Source organism: Barbus barbus (genome assembly GCF_936440315.1).
Source record: "Barbus barbus genome assembly, chromosome: 13".
NCBI lineage: Eukaryota > Metazoa > Chordata > Actinopteri > Cypriniformes > Cyprinidae > Barbus > Barbus barbus.
Window position 1 is genome coordinate 32,288,294 of NC_136741.1, and position 22,269 is coordinate 32,310,562.

The 22,269-nt window shown below is 38.0% G+C and overlaps 2 protein-coding genes across 2 annotated transcripts; one reads left to right on the forward strand and one right to left on the reverse strand.

The window, feature by feature from the left end:
- The first annotated feature begins 4,405 nt into the window (after nt 1–4,405).
- Nucleotides 4,406–8,908, forward strand: LOC306878872 (vesicular inhibitory amino acid transporter-like). The gene is made up of 2 exons (XM_079431448.1): nt 4,406–5,309; nt 6,340–8,908. Exons 1-2 carry the CDS (start codon nt 4,902–4,904, stop codon nt 7,525–7,527), a joined length of 1,596 nt encoding a protein of 531 aa, XP_079287574.1. The 5' UTR covers nt 4,406–4,901; the 3' UTR covers nt 7,528–8,908.
- A 3,050-nt stretch (nt 8,909–11,958) lies between these two features.
- LOC306879089 (aurora kinase C-like) lies at nt 11,959–21,926 on the reverse strand. Its single transcript, XM_079431795.1, has 9 exons — nt 21,722–21,926; nt 21,345–21,410; nt 20,148–20,433; nt 20,029–20,062; nt 18,909–19,100; nt 18,092–18,230; nt 17,859–18,007; nt 13,210–13,384; nt 11,959–12,471 (listed from the first exon to the last, which is right to left on the reverse strand). The coding sequence occupies exons 2-9, from the start codon at nt 21,408–21,410 to the stop codon at nt 12,316–12,318; spliced, it is 1,197 nt and encodes a 398-aa protein (XP_079287921.1). The 5' UTR covers nt 21,722–21,926; the 3' UTR covers nt 11,959–12,315.
- Nucleotides 21,927–22,269: the final 343 nt, after the last annotated feature.

A 22,269-nucleotide genomic window follows, 5' to 3' on the forward strand; every position in this document is an offset into this window, starting at 1 on the left:
TTATTTAAAAGCAATCAGAGTCTAAAATATGTTTAGGTAAACCTGTGTGGGTGAACTATGGCAAATTTTTGTTCTAAATGTTAATTTGCAAATCTAATATAAACAAAAAATCAAGGGGCCGTCACAGACGTGACAATGGCATATGAACCACTGCTGAAAGTGTTTTTGGGAACGCAGCATCTACTAGTCACTCCACTTATAAAAGCAGCACATATCTGTTCTGATAGCGGCTAATCAGCACAATAATGTACTTGGGATTGTGATGCTAATAGTAATGGATTCGGAGAGAATAGTAATGCACGCGATTGGCTAATTTCGCTGCGCCGCGGCCCCCAGAGACACACGTGTCTTTTCAGTTTGGCTCTCTAATTGAAGTGTGTTATGTGTTATTTTCTGCCTCGCTGAGCCGCGGAAGAGGCTGCCAGTGGGGTCGGCTGACGGTTTCATACCGTGTCTGAAGCATAAAGATAAAATAGCTTTTGCTCTCAGTTGAAATGCAATGCAAAGCATACACTCACTCTTAAAAATAAAGGTTCTTTATTGGCATCTATGGTTCCATGAAGAACCTTTAACATCCATGGAACCTTTCTATTGGACAAAAGGTTATTTATAGTGGAAGAGGTTCTTAAGATTTTTTAAATGTTCTTCACACTAGGAAAAAATGGTTCTTTTAAGAACTGTTCACTGAAAGGTTCTTTGAGGAACCAATGATGATTCTTCTATGCACTCTTAAAAATAAAATTTCCAAAAGAGTTTTTTTGCAGTGATGCCACAGAAGAACCATTTTTGGTTCCTCAAAGAACCTTTCAGTGATCCATTCTTAAAATAAAATTTTTTTTCTTAGTGTAAGGGCCATTTTAAAAATCTAAAGAACCTTTTCGACTATAAAGACGATTTTGAGCAATGGAAAGGTTCCATGGATGTTAAAGGTTCTTCATGGAACCATCAATGCCAGTAAAGAACCTTTCACAGTAAAACGCCCTTTTGGAACATTTATTTTTAAGAGTGCTGGTCCTTTAAGATGCAGTGAAGAAGAAACCTAAAAACAGAAAACCATACACACTTAAAATTAAAGGTTCGTTACTGGAATTGACGGTTCCATGAAGAACCTTTAAGATCCATGGAATCTTTCCATTGCACAAAAGTAGAAAGGTAGAAAAGTTCCCATAGATAATGAAAATGTTCTATTTTTTTTTTTTTTTAAAGAACTAAACACTGAAAGGTATTTCAAGGAACCAAATATGTTGTTTAGTACTGTGGGCAACAATACTAAACAACACTATAATGCAGAATGTGTGTTTTGGATCCAAATGCAGCCCTTGGCTTGAAGTACGCATTCTTAAACCTTTTGGAAAATCATCAGATATAGACTTTTTCATATGATATTGCTTGAGCTCATGCTTGCAGATGTGAGTTTGTCTGCAGTGAACGATAAGCCCCATTACTCTGCATCCTATAGTCTTCAGTGTGAGGATAATTAATGATCTGTCTCTATATAGCAGCAGAAGAAGAGGGAATTGCTCCACTACACTAGCTCAGCTCAGTGAAGTGTGTAATGAGAAAAAGGACAGACCCGAATGAAGCAGACACAGGGACAAAGGACCGGACTGATCATTTGTCTGGCCAAATCCTTTTGTTTCAGACTCCGGGAACACAAAAAGACAGACAGAATCATGACACTGCTGCTCTTCAACAATAGCTTGAGATCACCTTGCGGAGCGAGATAGCATTGAATCATTGACAAAGACAGCAGTGCGACACACCTGACTGATCCTGGATCAGTGTCCCGGGGGACAGATTGAGGATTATGTGAGGAGAGACTCCTGGGAGAAGCACCCTGACCTCTTATTGCCCTCTATGATTTTTCTGAAGGGTAATAAACTGCATGAGAAGTGGAGAGGACATCAAAATGACGTGCCATCATATTCACTATGCCAAAATACAGATGAAATTAGCTCCTGAGAATCACATGCCTTGTCTTTGAATTTTAACACACATAAATGAGCCACAGTGAAAGCAAGAGCAGAGCAGAATGGGAATGATGGGAAACATGGCAGCAGATAATAGTGGCTGTAGAGGTGAGGAAAATCAATCTGATGCTTTTTCACACTGGAGAACAGTGACTTAACAGATCCTGAGAAGCTTTACAACACACGGGCTCCTTGCAAAGAATGTTGACAACATAATTACTCAGGGGTGCGTTTTACAAAACCATCGTTGGCTAACTACAGACGTTACTTCCATTAAACTCCACTGGTAACGATGGAACTTGTAACCTTTTGGGAAACTCACCCCAGATTAGTAAATCTAGCCTTAATAAATCTAGCTTTAGATTTCTTCATAATGCTCAGAAAGCCAAAAAGAGATGTCAGGTTGCATGTGAATGAAGGTATAAATTATATTTCATTATATTACAATTTTTATTGCAGAATACACATTTGAATAAGTCCTCACCATGTTGCTACAAAATCAGCTGCTATTATAATTCTCATCGTCACTCTTATTGTTTCTCCCTATAATTTATTTTTATATTTTTTATATATGAAGAGTTCAGATGCAAAAGCCTCTGGAATTTTCTTCTAAAATGAGCATTTTCGTCAGGCTTCTATATTTATGTTCTGAACCCATTCATTGCCATTAAAATTTAAATTGCTGAACCTACACATGATAAGAGCCTGAGAAAAATGCTCATTTTAGTAGAAAATTCCAGAGGCTTTTGCATCTGAACTCTATATATGTATATATATTTAAAAATAATAATAATAAAAAAATGTTTTCAGCGGAATTGATCTCAAACGCGCTGAATATAGCCCGTGTGCGTCTGTTCTTGTCCTGATTGTATTGTCGCAGCTGTGAATCGCCTGATAACGCCGCTCCGATTAACCCTTCCGCTCCCACCGGGAAACCGAGGCCGAGCACAGCCTGCGGGAAGAAGAACATCTCCGGGGGAAAGACAATCACTGATAGGAGAGATTAGATACGGCGAATACAGGGCAACACCAATTCTATATATAGTATGTAGCCTACATGAAGCATAAAATAAATACTTTTATAGTGAAACGACGTTCATTGGAAACCCCTGACCAAAATTAGCATCACATTCACGGAATTAAATTATATTTTACCTACAGTAATATCCTATTAATAAAACATTTAGATTTAGTAAAACTGTCCGTTTTCCGAATTTGTCAAAGTGTTTCTTTTTCACAGCCAACGTTCTAAATAATTACACATTTACATAATTTTAACATAACTGTTAACCGGATAAAGTTTCATAATATTCTATAAAATCGTTCTGTATAATTTATTTATTTAAACGGAAATATTATTTTTGTAGACAATATAATAAAGTTTTAATTATTCGTTTACATTTTAGCATGACATGACATCTAATATATATAGGCCTATGTAATCAGACCAACTTTAATTTAAAAAATAATAATAATTGGTTTGTTTCTTTAACTCACGAGTATCATTGTCTTGATACTGATTTAGAATTAATTTATTTCAAGAATGAAAACACGAAACGTTAATACAGCGCATATTTTAAAGAACCGAGGTTTTTATGGTATTTCACAATATTTTATAATGAATAATTCGATCCACACATAATAATTCGATCCAACACGACTGTAATGTGCTCATAGGCCTAAATGATTTAATAAAGCATCTGCTTGTTTATAGGAATCCACACAGATCGATCAGAACTGCGCTTTCATAAAGTACACATGAATATGATGAATACATGCGACAGCAGATGAAAGAAAAATTCCATCAGAGAAAAAATATATTTTTTTCTATCGTTTCATAGGCCTAACTTTTCAAAATTATCTTCATTCACTTTAAAAAGAGTCTGAGAACATGATGCAGATTAACAGCCCATGCGCAAAATTTCTGCACCGTGACAAATAATCCATGAGAAACATCCTTGTAATTTTTTTCTTACAAATCGAAACGCAAAATTTAAGATAACTTAATAGCTGTAAAGTCGACCGAAAACCTAAATCAGTTAAATCTAATTCAAATCAGCGCCGTATTTCTTCCCTTGTGGAACTGAAGCAGGTTTTAAATCCGTTCAAAAGAGTATTCCAACACCAACTCGAGGGTGGCACGGATCCTCTTGTTGAAAATTAGTTCTAAACCTTCATCTGAAGCAATGCAAAACTGTAGAGTTCAAAATGCGACAAGAAGAATATTTCAAGAACACTTTTAGTGTCCATGTAAGACCTAGTACGATGCGTGGAGACGTTTATATATATACGTAAAGTTATGCAACACTATGAGACCCCGGATGCCATTGGGTGTTGTGACCAAGCATATTGGGCATAATGAGAGTGGAGAGGAGGACGGGGTCCTGCAAGCACCTCCCCTAGAAATGCAGCAAATCTTTGCCCCGTTTTTTTGTGTGTGAGTGCGGAGTAGCGCGCGCACTGGGAACCGGAGACGCGCGAGACTCTTAGCATTGGCAGGCTGACGGTGACACGTGCCTCTCTCTCAACACCCCCGAGCTCCCGTGTACCGCATTGGCATCAGCGACGGCCACCGAAACGCAGGAGTCGACGCTGTGCCACAAATACAGAGAACGAAAAAGCCGCGCAAAACCGCGAGCGTTCTCCTTTACGCACCGGACAGAAGCGCGCATCAGAGTCCGGCCAGAAAAAAAGACAGAGGAGCGGGCGAACAGGATGCAGGTGCCAGGCATCATCTACGTCTGAGAGTGGCATGAACCACGGAATTAGCAAAACCACCAGGCAGAGCTGGAGATAACGAACACGCGTCACCACGATCTTCTCGCTCCGTCGATGCGCAGACAAAGAGCTCCGGTCGCACAATAAATTCGATATAGCTAGAAAAACATCTGAAGAGGAATTTTAACACCAGTCTCATTTAGGAGAGCAATCATGGCCACGTTAATTAGAAGCAAGATCTCTAACAAGCTGTCCAACGCGGCCACCACGGTCACCAATAAGTCGCAGGCGAAGGTGAGTGGGATGTTCGCCAAACTGGGCTTCCAGGCCGCCACCGATGAAGAGGGTTTGGGCTTCGCCGCCTGCGATGATCTGGACTATGACCACAGGCAGGGGCTTCAAATGGACATCCTTAAAAACGAGGAAATGGGTGGTGGAGAGGGCGGCGGGGAAACGGGGGGAGAAGGGACCGTCGAAGGGGACAGCCATTACCAGAGGGATGGAACGGGTCCGCCGCCCTCAGCGTCCAAAGACGGCGGATTTTGCTCCGAGATCGCCAGCGCGGACAAGCCAAGAATTACTGCTTGGGAGGCAGGATGGAACGTGACCAATGCGATCCAGGTGAGGAGGCATTACGCGTCATGGCGATGCATATCAAAAAATAACATTCTGAAGTTTTTAGCATTGAGCAATATGGAAATGTTTTGTGAAAACTGTTTGCAATATATATATATCCTCTGTGAGGCAAAACGTTTAATACATTTTTCTTGTGCTGACGTCGTGTCACGGGGGTCCGATTGATATTAGGGGACGTTCATCAACGAGTTGAGCTTTATAAAACTGTATTCAAGCAGTCCATTCATAATGCATTTCTATACTGGCATTTTGTGGGGTTTGCATGAGCAATTCCGTCTTTTTTCGACGTGCGTAAAACTGGAGAGCACAATGTGCCTTTTACATGTTACGATTAAAAATATCCGTTCCGAAATGTATGCATTTTTTTTTTTAAAAGAACTTAAAAATATGTTTTGGATAATGCCAAAAAATGCATATTCACACGGTGAAAATTAATCGTGCGCAGTTCAAGCTCTTAATATCAAAAGTGACGTCCGTGACGTGACTCCCTGTCTATTCGATTCATCCTGATGATGACGACACAATGAGGTGAGCGTGACTTTGCTCACAGCAAATGAAATGTCGGACTGAATTTAGCTGCATTCCTAATGCTCCATCACAACACCTGCAGTGAATGTAGAAGCTGATGATGGCGCAGAACTTGCCAAATCCGTAAAAAAACAAAAACGTGACACCAAGACCAAAGCGCACTCTTAAAAATAAAGGTGCTTCACGATGCCATAGAAGAACCTTTTTTGTCTAAATGGTTCCATAACCATTCTGTTTCGCAAAAGGTTCTTTGTGGTGAAAGAAGATTATAAAGAGATGGTTCTTTGTGGAACCAAAAATGGTTCTTTTATGGCATCTCTGTGAAGCGACCTTTTATTTTTAAGAGTGTGGGTATAACTGCACTGTGCTCAGAAATACAATGGAATAGAACAGAATGCATGGGGCACTTCATAGCGAATTATAATGTGAACATGAAAAAACAAGCAGCGTTCTGTTGTGTAAAGCCATCCTCTGCTTATCTCCCCAGGGCATGTTTGTTCTCGGGTTACCCTACGCCATTCTCCACGGCGGATATCTCGGACTGTTCCTCATTATATTCGCTGCGGTCGTGTGCTGCTACACGGGGAAAATCCTCATCTGTTGCCTCTACGAAGAAAACGAAGATGGCCAGCTGGTACGAGTGAGAGACTCGTATGTGGATATTGCCAATGCATGCTGCGCACCACGCTTCCCCACGCTGGGAGGTCACGTCGTCAACGTAGCCCAAATCATCGAGCTGGTGATGACCTGCATTTTATACGTGGTGGTGAGCGGAAACCTGATGTACAACAGCTTCCCCACCCTCCCCGTGTCCCAGAGGTCTTGGGCCATCATCGCCACCGTCGGTCTTCTGCCTTGCGCCTTCCTCAAGAACCTCAAAGCCGTGTCCAAGTTCAGCTTGCTCTGCACTATAGCGCACTTCATCATCAACATCCTAGTGATCGCATACTGTCTTTCCAGGGCGCGAGACTGGGCCTGGGACAAGGTGAAGTTCTACATCGACGTCAAGAAGTTCCCCATCTCCATCGGCATCATCGTCTTCAGCTACACCTCGCAGATCTTCCTGCCTTCGCTGGAAGGGAACATGCAGAAGCCCAGCGAGTTCCACTGCATGATGAACTGGACTCACATCGCTGCCTGCATCCTCAAAGGCCTGTTTGCCTTGGTGGCTTATTTGACGTGGGCCGACGAAACCAAGGAGGTGATCACCGACAACCTGCCATCTAGCATCAGAGCCGTCGTTAACCTCTTCTTGGTGGCCAAGGCGCTGCTTTCATACCCGCTGCCGTTCTTCGCCGCCGTGGATGTCCTGGAAAAGTCTTTCTTCCAAGAAGGAGGGCGTGCGTTTTTTCCGGATTGCTACGGGGGCGACGGGCGTCTCAAATCGTGGGGTCTTTCGCTCCGCTGCGCACTAGTTGTGTTCACTATGCTTATGGCTATTTACGTGCCGCACTTTGCGCTCCTCATGGGCCTAACGGGAAGCTTGACGGGCGCGGGTTTGTGCTTTCTCCTCCCCAGCTTATTTCATCTCAAGTTGTTGTGGAGAAAGCTCTTGTGGCATCAGGTCTTCTTCGACGTCGCCATATTCGTGATCGGGGGTATATGCAGTATTTCTGGCTTCATCCATTCCGTCGAGGGCCTCATCGAGGCGTACAAATACAACCTGTCCGATTAGTCTGGAAAACGATGAGCGGTGGTAGTTTGGTGATAAGTGTTACACATCCCACATAAGTTTCCCCCACAAAAATAAATAAATAAATAAAAAGCTTTTAACCCATGCCGCTCTTAAAAATAAAGGTTCCAAAAGGGTGTTTTTGCAGAAGAACTGTTTTTGGTTCCCAAAAGAAGCTTTCAGTGAACAGTTCCAAAAATAACAATTTTTCCAGCTATAAAGAACCTGGTTCCATGGATGTTCAAGGTTCTTCATAGAACCATCGATGCCAATAAAGAACTTTTATTTTTAAGAGTGCAGATTCATTCAAATCTGACCTGAACACACAATAAATCCGCGATTCTTTACGCATCCACATGAGAAATGCCTTGGACAGCCGCGCGCTACACAAATAGATACCAGAGCAAACCTATATTTTTGTTGTTAAGCGAGAAAGTAGTTTAAAGGGAATTTATTTCAGCTTTGATTTGGCCCGGCTCCACGGGAATCATTTCATTTGAGTGCAAGACATTCAGCTGAGCAAAGCAATGCTGTGAGAGGGCAAATCTCCTGCAATATACACGACTGAGAACAAAAACATAACCAATTAATAACAAGGGACTGCAATAAACACAGAGTATGTTTAAAATAAATTGATTGGATTCTCCTCAATTCGATCTGAGGACACGTATAGCCTAAGTCTTAATTATTATCGTTTGCATTTACTGAACCAAATCTGAGAGGACAAGATAGAAAATAATAATAAAGACAGCATACTGGACGGTGAATAGAAGTACTTTAACTATGCATTTTGATCGTATGATGTCCATGCAGTATTAGAGATATTCAGAAGAAACGAGGGTTTTATTCACACTCTCTGACAGAAATCATACAAAGAGACTCGTATTTTTACAAAACATCGAATAACGAACAAGAAAGAGTCGCTGAAGATGAAGATAATGAAGAGGAAAACGAATATCACTCGGAAATTAAAACATCCCATCAAATCAAATCGCTAAATTTAGATTTGGAGCATTGCGTTGTTTATCGGATATCAAATGTCGTAATTTAAAACAATTAATAATGTTCATGTTCCCCTCGGTGAGATTTATTATAGAGTCGATGGATCGAAATCAAGGGACTTGCATAAGACATTTATTCATTTTGTGCAATCCAATGGGTGCTGTGGAAATGTTATAAAACCGTATGTGTTGTGTTCTTGTGGTTTAAAAGATGGAATGTATATCACAAAATCGTTATCATATATCGTGAAAATGAATATACTGAAGAATAAAGAAACGCGTGAAATTATATTGTACAACTGTTTTTTGGTTTTGTGTGATATGGAAAAATGAAACACGTGCATCTTTTCCCTTCAAAACAGAATAAATCTACGAAATAAATCAGTGGAGTCCCTCTCAGAGATTTATTCCCAGCTGCATGTAAAGACTGCACATCTGCATCTGATGGCTTCACATACAGCACAGCAAACGCGTTTTCTGATCAGTCCTGAATGAACGGAACAGAGAAATAAAAGCCTTATTTGATGCATTATTGCACATATTGCTCATCACAATTGCAAAAACAGCCAGCTTTAATTTAGTTTTGCAATGTGAGAAATAATGACCGCAGCTGATAAATGCATTACATATTATCCTATGGATTTATATGAATTATTTCAGTCTTCAAATGGACTGAGCGTTTACATAAATCGCAATGCAAATGATAAACGCAACTGCTTCATAAAGCGCAACAGAATGAAGTGAAGTCGTGCAGAAAAAGCGACAGATTTTCTCTCTGGGCTCTGATTCCGCAGGTAACACATGCCACACATCTGCACTGTTTCCCACTTACTGACGATCAGATGAGCAAGAATAAACACACAGATCGCGCATGGCTGCACGCGCCTCAACACAGCATTCGAAAAGACCAAAATAAATAATATCAAAATGGTTCTACACTTAAATTCTATAGGAACACATAGTAAAAAGCTACATAAGACATTTCAAAAGATTCACTAAAAAATGTAGTTTAGCTTTACACTCCTGCAGCGTCACAGCAGCTGAAAGAAGAGATTTGAGAGCGTTTCTATATTAAATAAACGCCAGTGAAGAACTGTGTCAGAGATCGGTCGCGTTGGATTGTGGGAAATCGAGTTCAACCAGAGGAGCCATTTTCTCATTACTGCACCACGAGCTCGAGAAACCGTGACTGTAGCGCCGTCTGGCGGCTTCATGAAACACTGTGCTGTACAGAACACATTTGACAGGATTATAAAAGCACATCACAGCAGCTGAAGCAGGCTCCACACTGAAGATGTCTGCTTGAACAGAGCTCACAAAGAGAAACGCTTTAAGCGCCTAAACACTGCTGGCTGCACATAACATTCAGACTGTCACAGGAGCGCTTTTTGTATATGAACTGTGGTGATGGTTTGTAAACGGAGGCTAAATTCGCCAGAGATTAGAATAATATTTAGTTAAAACCCGTTTTCAAAGACAGAAGTGTATTTACTCACCCTCTTGTCGCTCTAAACCCGTAAAACTGTTCTCAAATCACACAGTCGCCAGATATTAGCAGCAGAATCTCCTGAATGCGGTTTCCACTGAACAAAACCCATCAAACATTAAAAATAACTATAAAATAAAGCAAATTGCGAGTTATTCAGAGACTCTAATCTCGCGCCTGCATCTCATTAACGAACACCAACCGTCACTCCGAGAGGCGCCAAATTTGAATATGCGAAAGCGCCAACGAGATGTGATCGAAATAAACAATTAAACACCCGCTTACTTCTCATTTATTATTAACTAGTGGTTCGGTTTCAAACCAGTTCATAGCAACACCAGAACAGACCCTACTGATAATTAAACCTGAGACTGAATAACCAGTGCTGGGGGTAACAAGTTACGTAATCAGATTACTTTTAAGAAATAAATATGTAAAACACAAATGTGTTTAATCCCATTTTATTAACCAATATCTTTGCTGCTGACCTTTGATGATCCAGTTCAACCATAAGCAAAAATGACTTTAGATAAACTAACAACTGTGCTTCATGGTTTAGTTTTACTGCTGAAGAGTGTTGAACCTTCTTCTCCTGGGTTCTGCATTTACTCTTCCTTCAGTCTGAGCTTTATTCAGTCTCAGGTTTATTCAGTCTCAGGTTTATTCAGTCTGAGCTTTATTCAGTCTCAGGTTTATTCAGTCTCAGCTTTATTCAGTCTGAGCTTTATTCAGTCTCAGGTTTATTCAGTCTCAGGTTTATTCAGTCTCAGGTTTATTCATTATTCAGTCTCAGCTTTATTCAGTCTGAACTTTATTCAGTCTCAGGTTTATTCAGTCTCAGGTTTATTCAGTCTGAGCTTTATTCAGTCTCAGGTTTATTCATTATTCAGTCTCAGCTTTATTCAGTCTGAACTTTATTCAGTCTCAGGTTTATTCAGTCTCAGCTTTATTCAGTCTCAGCTTTATTCAGTCTGAGCTTTATTCAGTCTCAGGTTTATTCAGTCTGAGCTTTATTCAGTCTCAGGTTTATTCATTATTCAGTCTCAGCTTTATTCAGTCTGAACTTTATTCAGTCTCAGGTTTATTCAGTCTCAGGTTTATTCAGTCTGAGCTTTATTCAGTCTCAGGTTTATTCAGTCTGAGCTTTATTCAGTCTGAGCTTTATTCAGTCTGAGCTTTATTCAGTCTCAGGTTTATTCAGTCTGAGCTTTATTCAGTCTGAGCTTTATTCAGTCTCAGGTTTATTCAGTCTCAGCTTTATTCAGTCTGAGCTTTATTCAGTCTCAGCTTTATTCAGTCTCAGCTTTATTCAGTCTGAGCTTTATTCAGTCTCAGGTTTATTCAGTCTCAGCTTTATTCAGTCTGAGCTTTATTCAGTCTCAGGTTTATTCAGTCTCAGCTTTATTCAGTCTCAGGTTTATTCAGTCTGAGCTTTATTCAGTCTCAGGTTTATTCAGTCTGAGCTTTATTCAGTCTGAGCTTTATTCAGTCTCAGGTTTATTCAGTCTCAGGTTTATTCAGTCTCAGCTTTATTCAGTCTCAGCTTTATTCAGTCTCAGCTTTATTCAGTCTGAGCTTTATTCAGTCGCAGGTTTATTCAGTCTGAGCTTTATTCAGTCTCAGCTTTATTCAGTCTCAGGTTTATTCAGTCTCAGGTTTATTCAGTCTCAGGTTTACTCAGTCTGAGCTTTATTCAGTCTGAGCTTTATTCAGTCTGAGCTTTATTCAGTCTGAGCTTTATTCAGTGCACTTTCTGGTGTGAAAGGGCTTTTACATTAGAACTTCTTAAAAACAATCAAGCCCTGCTCATATTTAAAAAGTAACGCAACATTGCTTTCAGTAAAAAGTAACGTGATTAGTTACTTTTTTTAGGGAGTAAGGCAATATTGTAACGCATTACTTTTAAAAGTAACTTTCCCCGACACTAATAACAGAGCAAACAGCATTCAGATCTTGAAATCCAAGTATTTTAATATAAAAGTAATTCAACATGGTTTCATCTTAAAGGAATTTATTCCTACACACAAAAAACAAATACATTAAAAGTCCTATTGAGCTCCTTAAGTAATATTAAAAGAGTATTTATTATTTCAATCAATTGTTGAAGCTTTACAATGTGGCTTAATTACATATTTACAAATGCATGTAAATTGTAGCATATGAACACCACGACACGTAAAAACAACAAGAGATCAGTAAGATGAATTACTGACAGTGTGTTTTGTTCTGCAAGTTGAGGTCTGAAGAATGGACTGGGTTCTAGTTGTTGGTTGTGTTCTTGGAGGAGTTCTCCAGCACTGGGTTCTAGCTGTTGGTTGTGTTCTTGGAGGAGTTCTCCAGCACCCACGGGTGCAGCATGACACCCTGGATAGGGAGACGGTGCATGGGGTTGTGTTTGAGCAATCGGTTTATCAGGTCTCTGCTGCCCTCGCTCACATGAGCAGGATATGTAAACTCAACCTGGAGAGAACCAGAGAGAGATGGTAAAATATAGAAGACATAATATACAAATAAGATCTACATAAAACAGAGGTTCAAAGTGATTTTGCAAGACACTTGCAGGTATCTCAGTCTAAAGAGTCAGCTGATCTAAACAGCACAAAAGCAGAACATTCATATATTAATATAGAACACATGACAATTATGTGTTTATGAAATTAATCAACAAGAGCCTCTGATCACTCAATTACCTTTAATGCAGCCCTGGACACAATTACACTAGTAACACTTTATAAGGTTCTATTTATCACATTAGGATCATGATTTAATACTTTTACAGCATATACTAACCTAGTTTAGTCTTCATTTCTACACAGTAACATTTGAATTGTTAGCTTTTTTTAATACATTCAAAATTAAATTGATGAATGAAGAACAGTGCATTTCTAAATTAATAACAGCTGTTAAACATTTTATTGTAAGAGTTAATGCATTAAATTAATTTTACTGTGGAGTGTTACCACAATAATACATAAGCTTAAAAAGGAAAAGAAAAGAACGCAATTTATTTTGTAGTCATCATGTAGATCCTAACAATTCTAACCTGAAGGGCACCCAATTAATTATACAATTTTTTTTTTTTTTTTAATAGATTAGCATTTTCAGTGTCTTAAACAGAAATGAGCAGTATGTGCAACAAGAGGAGAAAGATTCTCTTTTCTTTGCTGATCACTAGGAGTTTCTGAATATTTCACTTACTCTAGAAATCTTGCGGTACGTTTCCTCATGGCTCTTTGTTTCAAACGGTGGACGGCCAACCAGAAACTCATAGCAGAGCACTCCGAGACTCCACAGATCCACCTTCTCATCGTGCGTCTTGCCCTCAATCATCTCTGGAGGAAGGTAGTCCAGCGTACCGCACAGCGTCGACCTCCTGACAGACAGCAACAGACGCACGATAAACACAATAACACTAAACCAACACACAAAAACACCCTCCTCAGGAAATCAAGACCACCATGAGCTGAGGCCTTTAGGCTGCTTTTAGCCTCATGCGGGAGTTGGTTTACTTTCTGGCAATGAACCAAGTAAATGATTAAAATAGCACGATAATGTGACCTGTGCTGGCAAAACGAGTCATGAGTCGCAAATTCTCTTCATTTTCACATTTTCCATTAAAAGACCTTCAAAATGATATAAGAGTTGTTGGAATCGGACAAAAAGACTGAGCTACACTCGTTTGAAGTCTGCAAACTCAATTCTGAGAAAAACCAAGTAGTAGTTTTCTGAAGCTTCCAAAGCAAAACCACCGAGCAACGCTGCACTGTTTCCTCCACTTCCTTTCTTAATATTATTTACTATATTAATAATCACAATATAGCCATTTTTTATTTTATTTATTAAAAATGAGAACAGATGCAAAAAATAAGATAAAAAAGAAAAATAGGCCTAGTGCATTTCTTTTTTCATCTAAAATGCATTCAAGTAAGAAAAATAAGCAAGTGTAAAAATCACTTCAGTGTGTTTATTACAAATAAATTGATTATTAAAACTACAAAAGCAGGGGCCCGTTTTATAAAACAAGTTTACCAAATAAACCAGGTTTCAGTTCATCTGACTTTGTCAGTTGATTTGGTTCAAAATAAATCAGACTAACTGAAATAAACCTGTCTTATTTGGTAATCTTATGAAACAGGCCCCAGTTCAATCAAGAGCAGTAATCTTCTCTTTTAATGTTAGATTAACATTGAGACAGAAAGCCTATAGTAGGGCTGCCACTAACAACTTATTACGATTAATCTACCTACTAATCTTTCAGATTGATCGAATAATTTAACATTTTTAAACCAAATGAACTCCAAATTTCTATGAAATCCTTTAAAGCAAAAGTGCAAGCAGCAAGTGTCCATCTCATAATCACTGAAATCAAAGTTCAGTATTAGTGAGAGAATGAAAACATATCCACGTGTTCTAGTCGACTAACAATACAATAACCAAAAACACGTTTTAAAGGGGTATTTACCAGAATTTAGGTGAAAAATGCGCACAGTATATCTGCAATTAAAAATTAATTGCAGATGCTTTTGATAGTTAAACTTTAAATTGAACCATTAAAATAGAATCCAGAAAATAGTGGAAAAAAAGAATTTGGTAAAGATAAAACCGTAAAACTCAATTAATTAGACAGACTTGTTGATTAATCACATTTAATTTAACCATTAAAACAGAGTATGGACAAATGAAAAGGGAAAAAAATAAATTTGGAAATAAAACTGATTTCATAGGGGCCTATAATTATAATTTTTTTGTGGTAACAGGGCTCGACAGTGCGAGCATTTCACTCGCATTTGCGACTAAAAATAGATGTGTGCGAACTGGAAAATGTATTTAGGAGCACAAGTGCGAATACAAAACAAAATACAAAACAGCCTAATTTATACAGTAGCCTATAACAAACGTATTAATTTATACTGTTTATTTATGGAAAAATTGCGATGCAGCCTCATATGATTGCTTTAGAACTTTAAAAAGGCGACGGTTTAATTTAAATGAGCACAGATGAGAAGAAAAGCGGAGCGAGTTAAAGTGAAGACGCGCTGAATGACGCACATTCGCCACTAGAGGGCGCTGCCGCTGCCGTTACCCCGGTAACCCAGTAAACAAATCAGCTGCGCTACTTTCCTAAAACTGTGTAAATAATGTTTCACACTCAGTCATTTAGATATTTATATTCGCTTTAGTCTTCACAATAGCATCAAATAATTCTTACTTAAAAACTTAATGAGCTATTTATTTTCAAACATTGTTTCTAAGCTAAAGCATGGCCCATCCACTGATCTATAATAGAGAACAGTGGGCCTATCTATATATCAACGACTGATTCGTTATTATTGTTACATTAGTTAACATGAAAAAAACAATGACTGTATTTATTAATAATGCTATCTTAATTTCAACTTTTAATAATACATTATAAAATCAAAAGTTGTCTTAATATAATTCAATGAAGCTAACATTAATAAAAAAAACAACTATGTTAGTTAATCAACATTAACAAAGAATATTAACTACTGCAACAATTAGCTATTGCACATTGTTAGTTAATGTTCACCTGCTTTAACTAATGTTAACAAATGGGACTTACTTACCTATTGTTCTTTCGTTCATTTGAACAATCTTTTGCACTCTAATCTTGAAACACTTGTTTACTTTATATTTTTATGCATTTTTTATAAAAGTCTTTTAGTAAATTATCTTTAATAAAGTTATTTAACCTGTTAGGAGGACAACACTTTTTTTCACTTAGAAATTATATATTGTGATTTAAAAACAAAAGCATATACCGTGACAAAAGCTTCAATGATTATTGTGAGAATTTTATACCGACACAGTTTAATAGGATTATAACTAATTACATAATTAGCCTATTAAATAGTGTCTGAACTAAAATTATTTAAAAACCTTGTGTACTTTCTGTATTCTGATCAATTAAATAATTGTGCTTGTAAATGTCTCTTTGTCCCTTATTAAGCTAAAACACCTAATTTGAAAAATTTGCATTGCGCCCCTAAATTTTTTTTAATGCGCTCCTAAATGTTTTGACTTGGGAGCACATGTGCTCCTTGGGGAAAAGGTAAGCGTCAAGCCCTGGGTAATAAAAATAGATGTAAGTGAACAAAAACCATTTAAAACGACTTAAAATACATATAATAGCAATGATGCAATAATTAGTTTAAATAAAGTATCAAAAGCAAGAAATCATACGGCTTTATTGAACAAAACTGTTAAAATACATACTGTATTATAAAGAATAGAGCTAATGTAGATTATGCATCACAACAAAGCCCTGCAGCGGCTCCGACGGCCTGATGATGATTACACATTACTGCGCGATCTAATCCTGGTTTAATATAGAGTGGTGGAACTGGCACTTTGCAGGTAAACCCAGAAGCGAGTTAGCATTTTAGCACTTCCGGTTCCATCGTCCCGGAGTCTATGGGTTTTTTTGAATGGGATTTTGGTTAAATCCCTTAAATAAGGTCCACGGTTCAGACAAACTCACGATACTTTCACATTTTATTCTACAACATAAAACACACCAGTTACACCACACTCTTAAATTCTTTTAAACCTAACCTACACACATGTAAATAATTAAAGTGCATATACTGTGCTAGAACTGCATCGCATATATTTAATTAAATCATAGCATTTGTGAATTCACAATTATGCTTGATTGTGATTTTTAAATGGGTTTAATAAATCATGCAGCCTTGGAAAATAGTCTAATAATGCGTTTTATGCATTCTCATCCGTGAAATGCACCACTTACGGTATTTTGCTGGCGAGTCGACGCGAGCAAAATGAAGTCGATTTTTAAAAATCGACTAAAATCGATGAATTGCGACAGCCCTATCCTATATAGTAAGACCTACTGTACTGCACCACAGATCTAATATAATGCAACACATCAGATGCTTTCCCCAACAGTTCCCCAAACATTCAAGACATAACAGATTATGTTTGCTAAATACTGTATTTCTGTGTATACAGTATTTGTATATTTATCAGGATCGTGCAGTCGGAAGCACCGCTGCGTGTGATTCATAATCAGTCAGCGGCAGCGCAAGAGAGCAGAGAACAGTATTCCTCTGTAAAAAAAAAAAAATAGTTTTAGATGTTTAATTACTATTTGCAGGATTGGGATCGCTAAACGAGGGCTTAATGAATTAATTTGTGAAAACCTGAATTGACCAAAATCAACATTTGTGACCCTGGACTGAATTGAGATTTATGCATCATCTGAAGCTGAATAAATCATCTTTCCATTGATGTATGGGTTATGATAGGACAATATTTGTCTGAGATACAACTATTAGAAAATCTGGAATCTGAGGGAGCAAAAAAATCTAAATATTGAGAAAATCTCCTTTAAAGTTGTTCAAATGAAGTTCTTAGCAATGCATATTACTAATCAAAAATTAAGTTTTGATATACTTACGATAGGAAATATTCAACATATCTTCATGGAACATGATCTTTACTTAATATCCTAATGATTTTTGGCATAAAAAAAAAAATTTAAAAAAAAAAGGTATAATTGACCTGTACAATGTATTGTCTACTGCTACAAATATACCTGTGCTACTGATAACTGCTTTTGTGCTGCAGGTACGCATCACTTTTGTTGTCTGAAGCACAGAATTATCCCGTGCACAGTCACACTCATTTTGCCAGCACGGGTCACATATCGTGTATCAGCGCTGTCACAGCCTGACACTAGGATGATATTAAAATTAAGCATATCGCTCAACACTATGGCACTTTAAAGGTTAATGAAACAAAAACAATGACGACATGCGCAAAACCAAAGTTATTACACCTGCTTATGCAAGCAGAAGGCTGACCTGGAGGAGGGCGTGTGGACAGACCATCCAAAGTCTGCGATCTTCAGTTCACCATTGGACCCCAGAAGCAGATTTTCTGGTTTAATGTCTCTATGAATCACGTTCTTGGAGTGACAGTAGCTCAGAGCGTCTGCGAGCTCCATTATATACTGCAAGCAGACCATATATGCACATTATTATGAGATGTTATCAGCTTTCATACATCAATCATGATCCCTGATGTGGTTTCTCACCGTGGCACTTCTCTGGTCATCAAAGGTCCCGCAGCGCTGGAGCTCTCCATACAGCTCTCCTTTAGGAGCGAACTCCAGGATGAGATAAACACGCGCCGTGTCGTGGAAATAACCATAAAGACGCAGGATATTGGGATGTCTGAAAGGAGACAGTAAGTTCACAAAACATCTTCATTTCCAAATGCATGGTCCCAGTGCAATTCTTATTCTTAATCAGATTTCAATAAAGTAGAAGAAAATTAATAAAACATTTAGACATTAAATATTTATTCTATCATTTGTAAAACATTCTTGCAGCTGAATACCATAAACAAATCAGCCGCCTAAAAAACAGTGTTACTTTTGAATTGATATTTGTAAAAAATTAAAGGAAGACTTTATTTAAATTTAAATAAATAGGAAATTTAAATAATCAAATAAAATAACGGCATAGTTCTCTTTAAAAATAAGATTAATCCTTGAAGTCACAAATTACTCAGTTTTATTTATTAATTAGTACTTTTAAAATTAAGTGTTATGAATTATTCAGTTCTTCGATTAATTTTAATGACAAACAGGAACAGGTTTAAGGCTGCGGTCATGTATTATAATATTATTAGACTGAATGCACAGATACAATATAGAAATCGCTTTTGTAACACTTAAATCTTTACATTCACTTAAGACAAAACTGACCGTTTACGAGGATATTTTGACGCTTGTGTGTGCATTTGAACCAGTTCTCGAGACCAAACTCTACTCAGCGCTGAAGTCTGCAAATGCTCCCAGAGAAACGACTCCGGAGTGATAAAAGCAGGCAGACGGTGAGAAGTTCTACCTGAGATGTGACTGTATCTCCACCTCCCTCCGCAGCTGGTGCTCCACTCCAGCTTTCTCCAGCTGCTTTTTGAACAGAACTTTGAGCGCCAGGATGAACTTGGTCTGACGTTCCCTGGCCAGATACACACTTCCAAACTTGCCTTTGCCCAGAGCTCGGCCGATGTCGAAATTCTCCAAACTCCATGCTTTCCTAGAGAACAGACACAGACCGTCATGACCGTTGACTGATTTTGAGAGCACTGCAGCATTAAACACAAGGACAGAAAATACAAGTCTTTCCAAAAGATCATTAGACAGACTATGTCCATGAGCCATTTGAAAAACACTCAGGAACATATGAGTTCATTTGCAAAAACAGATAACCCCGTTTTGAACGATTCTCAGAAATCAAGCTTTTTCATTGTGCACTCCAATTACTCTCATTCAAACTGCTGTTGGGTTATTTTATTTAGGTAAAAAACAAAACAAACAAAAAAAGGCAGCTAACTAATACAATAACACAAAAATATGATTTTTGAAAAAGAAGAAATGTGTTGTTTTTGCAAATAAATTTCATTAAAAAAAAAAAAACTAATTGATATCCTACTTGCCTAGTTAATTACAATAAAAATAGCAATTTTGTATTTTCTGAGATGTTTAAATATGCAACTGAGGCCTTATCTAATTAATTATGCACTTTTGCATACATTTCCAGAACATAGATCTGAACATTGGATAAATCAGGTTCATAATTCTGGTTTGATTGTAGTCATATTAGAGTTAAAGGTTTTTCCACCGGGATTACTCCATAGATCAGAAAATACTGTCAATAGACAGAAAACATCTTCATGTTAGGAATAAAGTGTTGTATAAATCAGTGTAAACGATAGGAACAAACCTTCAGAATATAGAGAGGAATACAACTTAAGTTTGGTGTATGTAACAGAGAAAATAAACCCTTTAAAGATATGCAATCTAAGAATGCAAATCAGTAGTTTTATTAAAAATAAAATAAAACACCACACCTAGGTGTATTTTGGGTGTTTTCTTTCATTTTTCTCCAGTTGAGGTGACAACTGCACTTAAGTGTAAAAACTTAATGTAGTCACACAAAATAAAACAAACTGTAAATGACTTACTTGGCAGTATTGCATGTTCCAGAGGAAGGAGTTTCTGGAAAGCAACAGAAAATGATTATAATGTTTTCAATGTGACGCAGTGTTATAAGATCAGATGTATCCGCAGAAGTCATGCTTACGCGGAGGTTTGTCCTGTTTGCTGGGTTCAGCACTTTTTGTAGGCTCAGCTACAGGAAGCGACTTTGGCTGCTGTTTGGTCTGCGTTGCTGTTTTGAGTTGATCTGGATTGATGTTCTGATCTCCTGGACACATGGTTTTGACAGAAACTGGGGGTCCGAGGGGCTTCTGCTGATTTGCAGGGCGTGGAATGCGCTGTGGCCCCGGGGTCGTGCCGAGAACACGCGTCGACACGGGCTTCTGACCGCTCTGGGTCACCGGAACCCTCTTGGGTCCGCCGGCAGAAACCTGCACAACATGAACACATCACACGGGAGTCAAAAACAGATTCATGCACGAGTGTTTCTGAACAATTAGTCATTGCAATAATTATACTATAAATAACTCTGGACAAGACCATCAGCTATGACAACGCACTATTTACCTTCTCAGTAAATACAGATCTGAACGTGAGATTCAGCATTGCCTAAATCTACATGCATACAGACAACAGACAGAAATAAGAAAACCAGGAGGAGTCTTAAAACAAACGCCACTTTCACTGAAATAAATCAAATTAAACTCTCCTGAAATACCAAATGAAAAGAACTCTTCATGAGAACACAAAATTGAGCTAAAAAGCAACTGTTTAAAGGGAAAACATTCAAATAATGATTTTGATTGCAATATATATATATATATATATATATATATATATATATATACACCGTATTCATTGCATAAAACGTTTCACTGCATCAAAAATGTAACTATTTCTACTGTTTCTGTCATTTTCAAACTGCCTTGTAAATAAATGAGTTAATTTTTTCAAGTTTTTAATAATAAAATTGTGTTTTTTCATTGTGCATTCCAATTAATCTCAATCAAAACTGCAGTTGGGTTATTTTGATTAATTTAAACTAAATACAGCTAACTAACACAAAAACATGATTTTAGAAAATGTTCTGTTTTTGCAAATAAACTCTTGAAATGCATCTATCTGCTAAATAACAGCTCAGTCTTTACTGTATAATAAGCACAGATCTGAATAATAACTGCATATAGAGAACAGAAGAAAACTACTGTAATTCTGAAGCGACAGGAAATAACGGGGGGTGAAACATTTAAAATTATGATTTTTAGTTGATAGACGATTGCTAAACGTATATAAAGACAGTATGCAGCCTTGCAGAGAATAAACAGAAGTTAATCTGAAATACCTTCTCATTCTCAGGTCGATGAATACTCGGATCTCTGCTGGATTTGGCTCTTGAAGCGGTTTCCATCTGATTTAAACAACGACATTATTCATTAAATACAACACATGCATCACAACACAACCTCAGTCACATAATGAGCTGAAGTCATTATATTATTACAGTAAGATTGAAGAAAGATATAGCGATAATAAAGCACGGGGAGATCGAGGCCTAACACGGCGGCACCCGTTCAGATGAACGACAAACTAACATTCCCATCAAACACCTTCATCACTTAAATCATGTAAAACAACCAACTTTCTCAGATTAAAACCTTTGAAGAAAAGAATCCGTCAATAATAAACGCATTCAGAAGCGTTTTGTCGTCGTAACGTTACCTCCTTCAGCGAAAAACCCTCCTCAAATCCTCCAGAAACGCGATGATTCCCCCTCTCCGTGTTAATAACCCGCTACCACTCGATAATAATCCGCTACCACTCGATAAACCAGCCGTGTGCGGGACTTAATTAGGAGAAAATCATTAAAATATCTTCTGTTGCTCTCCTCAGCCGCTCACACTCTGGCGGTTTAATTTCAAATATCCCACTCTTAAATACCTTTAAATATTACCTGATGTTTGATTGGTCAGATGGAGAACTTAACTGGAATCCTATTGGTTGTTGGGGAATTCGTCATGTGACGCGAGTGCTCCGCAAGGGAAGACGGGAAAACGCGTCGTTGTAGAGCGGAAGTGACCAGCAGGTGGCGCGAACGATCATCACACATAAAAGTCTTTATTAAGCGACCATCAGATCAGAAATTTAGATCCAATATAATTCAGAAGGATGCCTCGTCTCTGCATGTTTTTGTTTTTTTATTGTGTCAAGGATATGATTTTATTAAATCAATTCTACACCCACAAATCTCTCTCAACTCCACCTGCTTT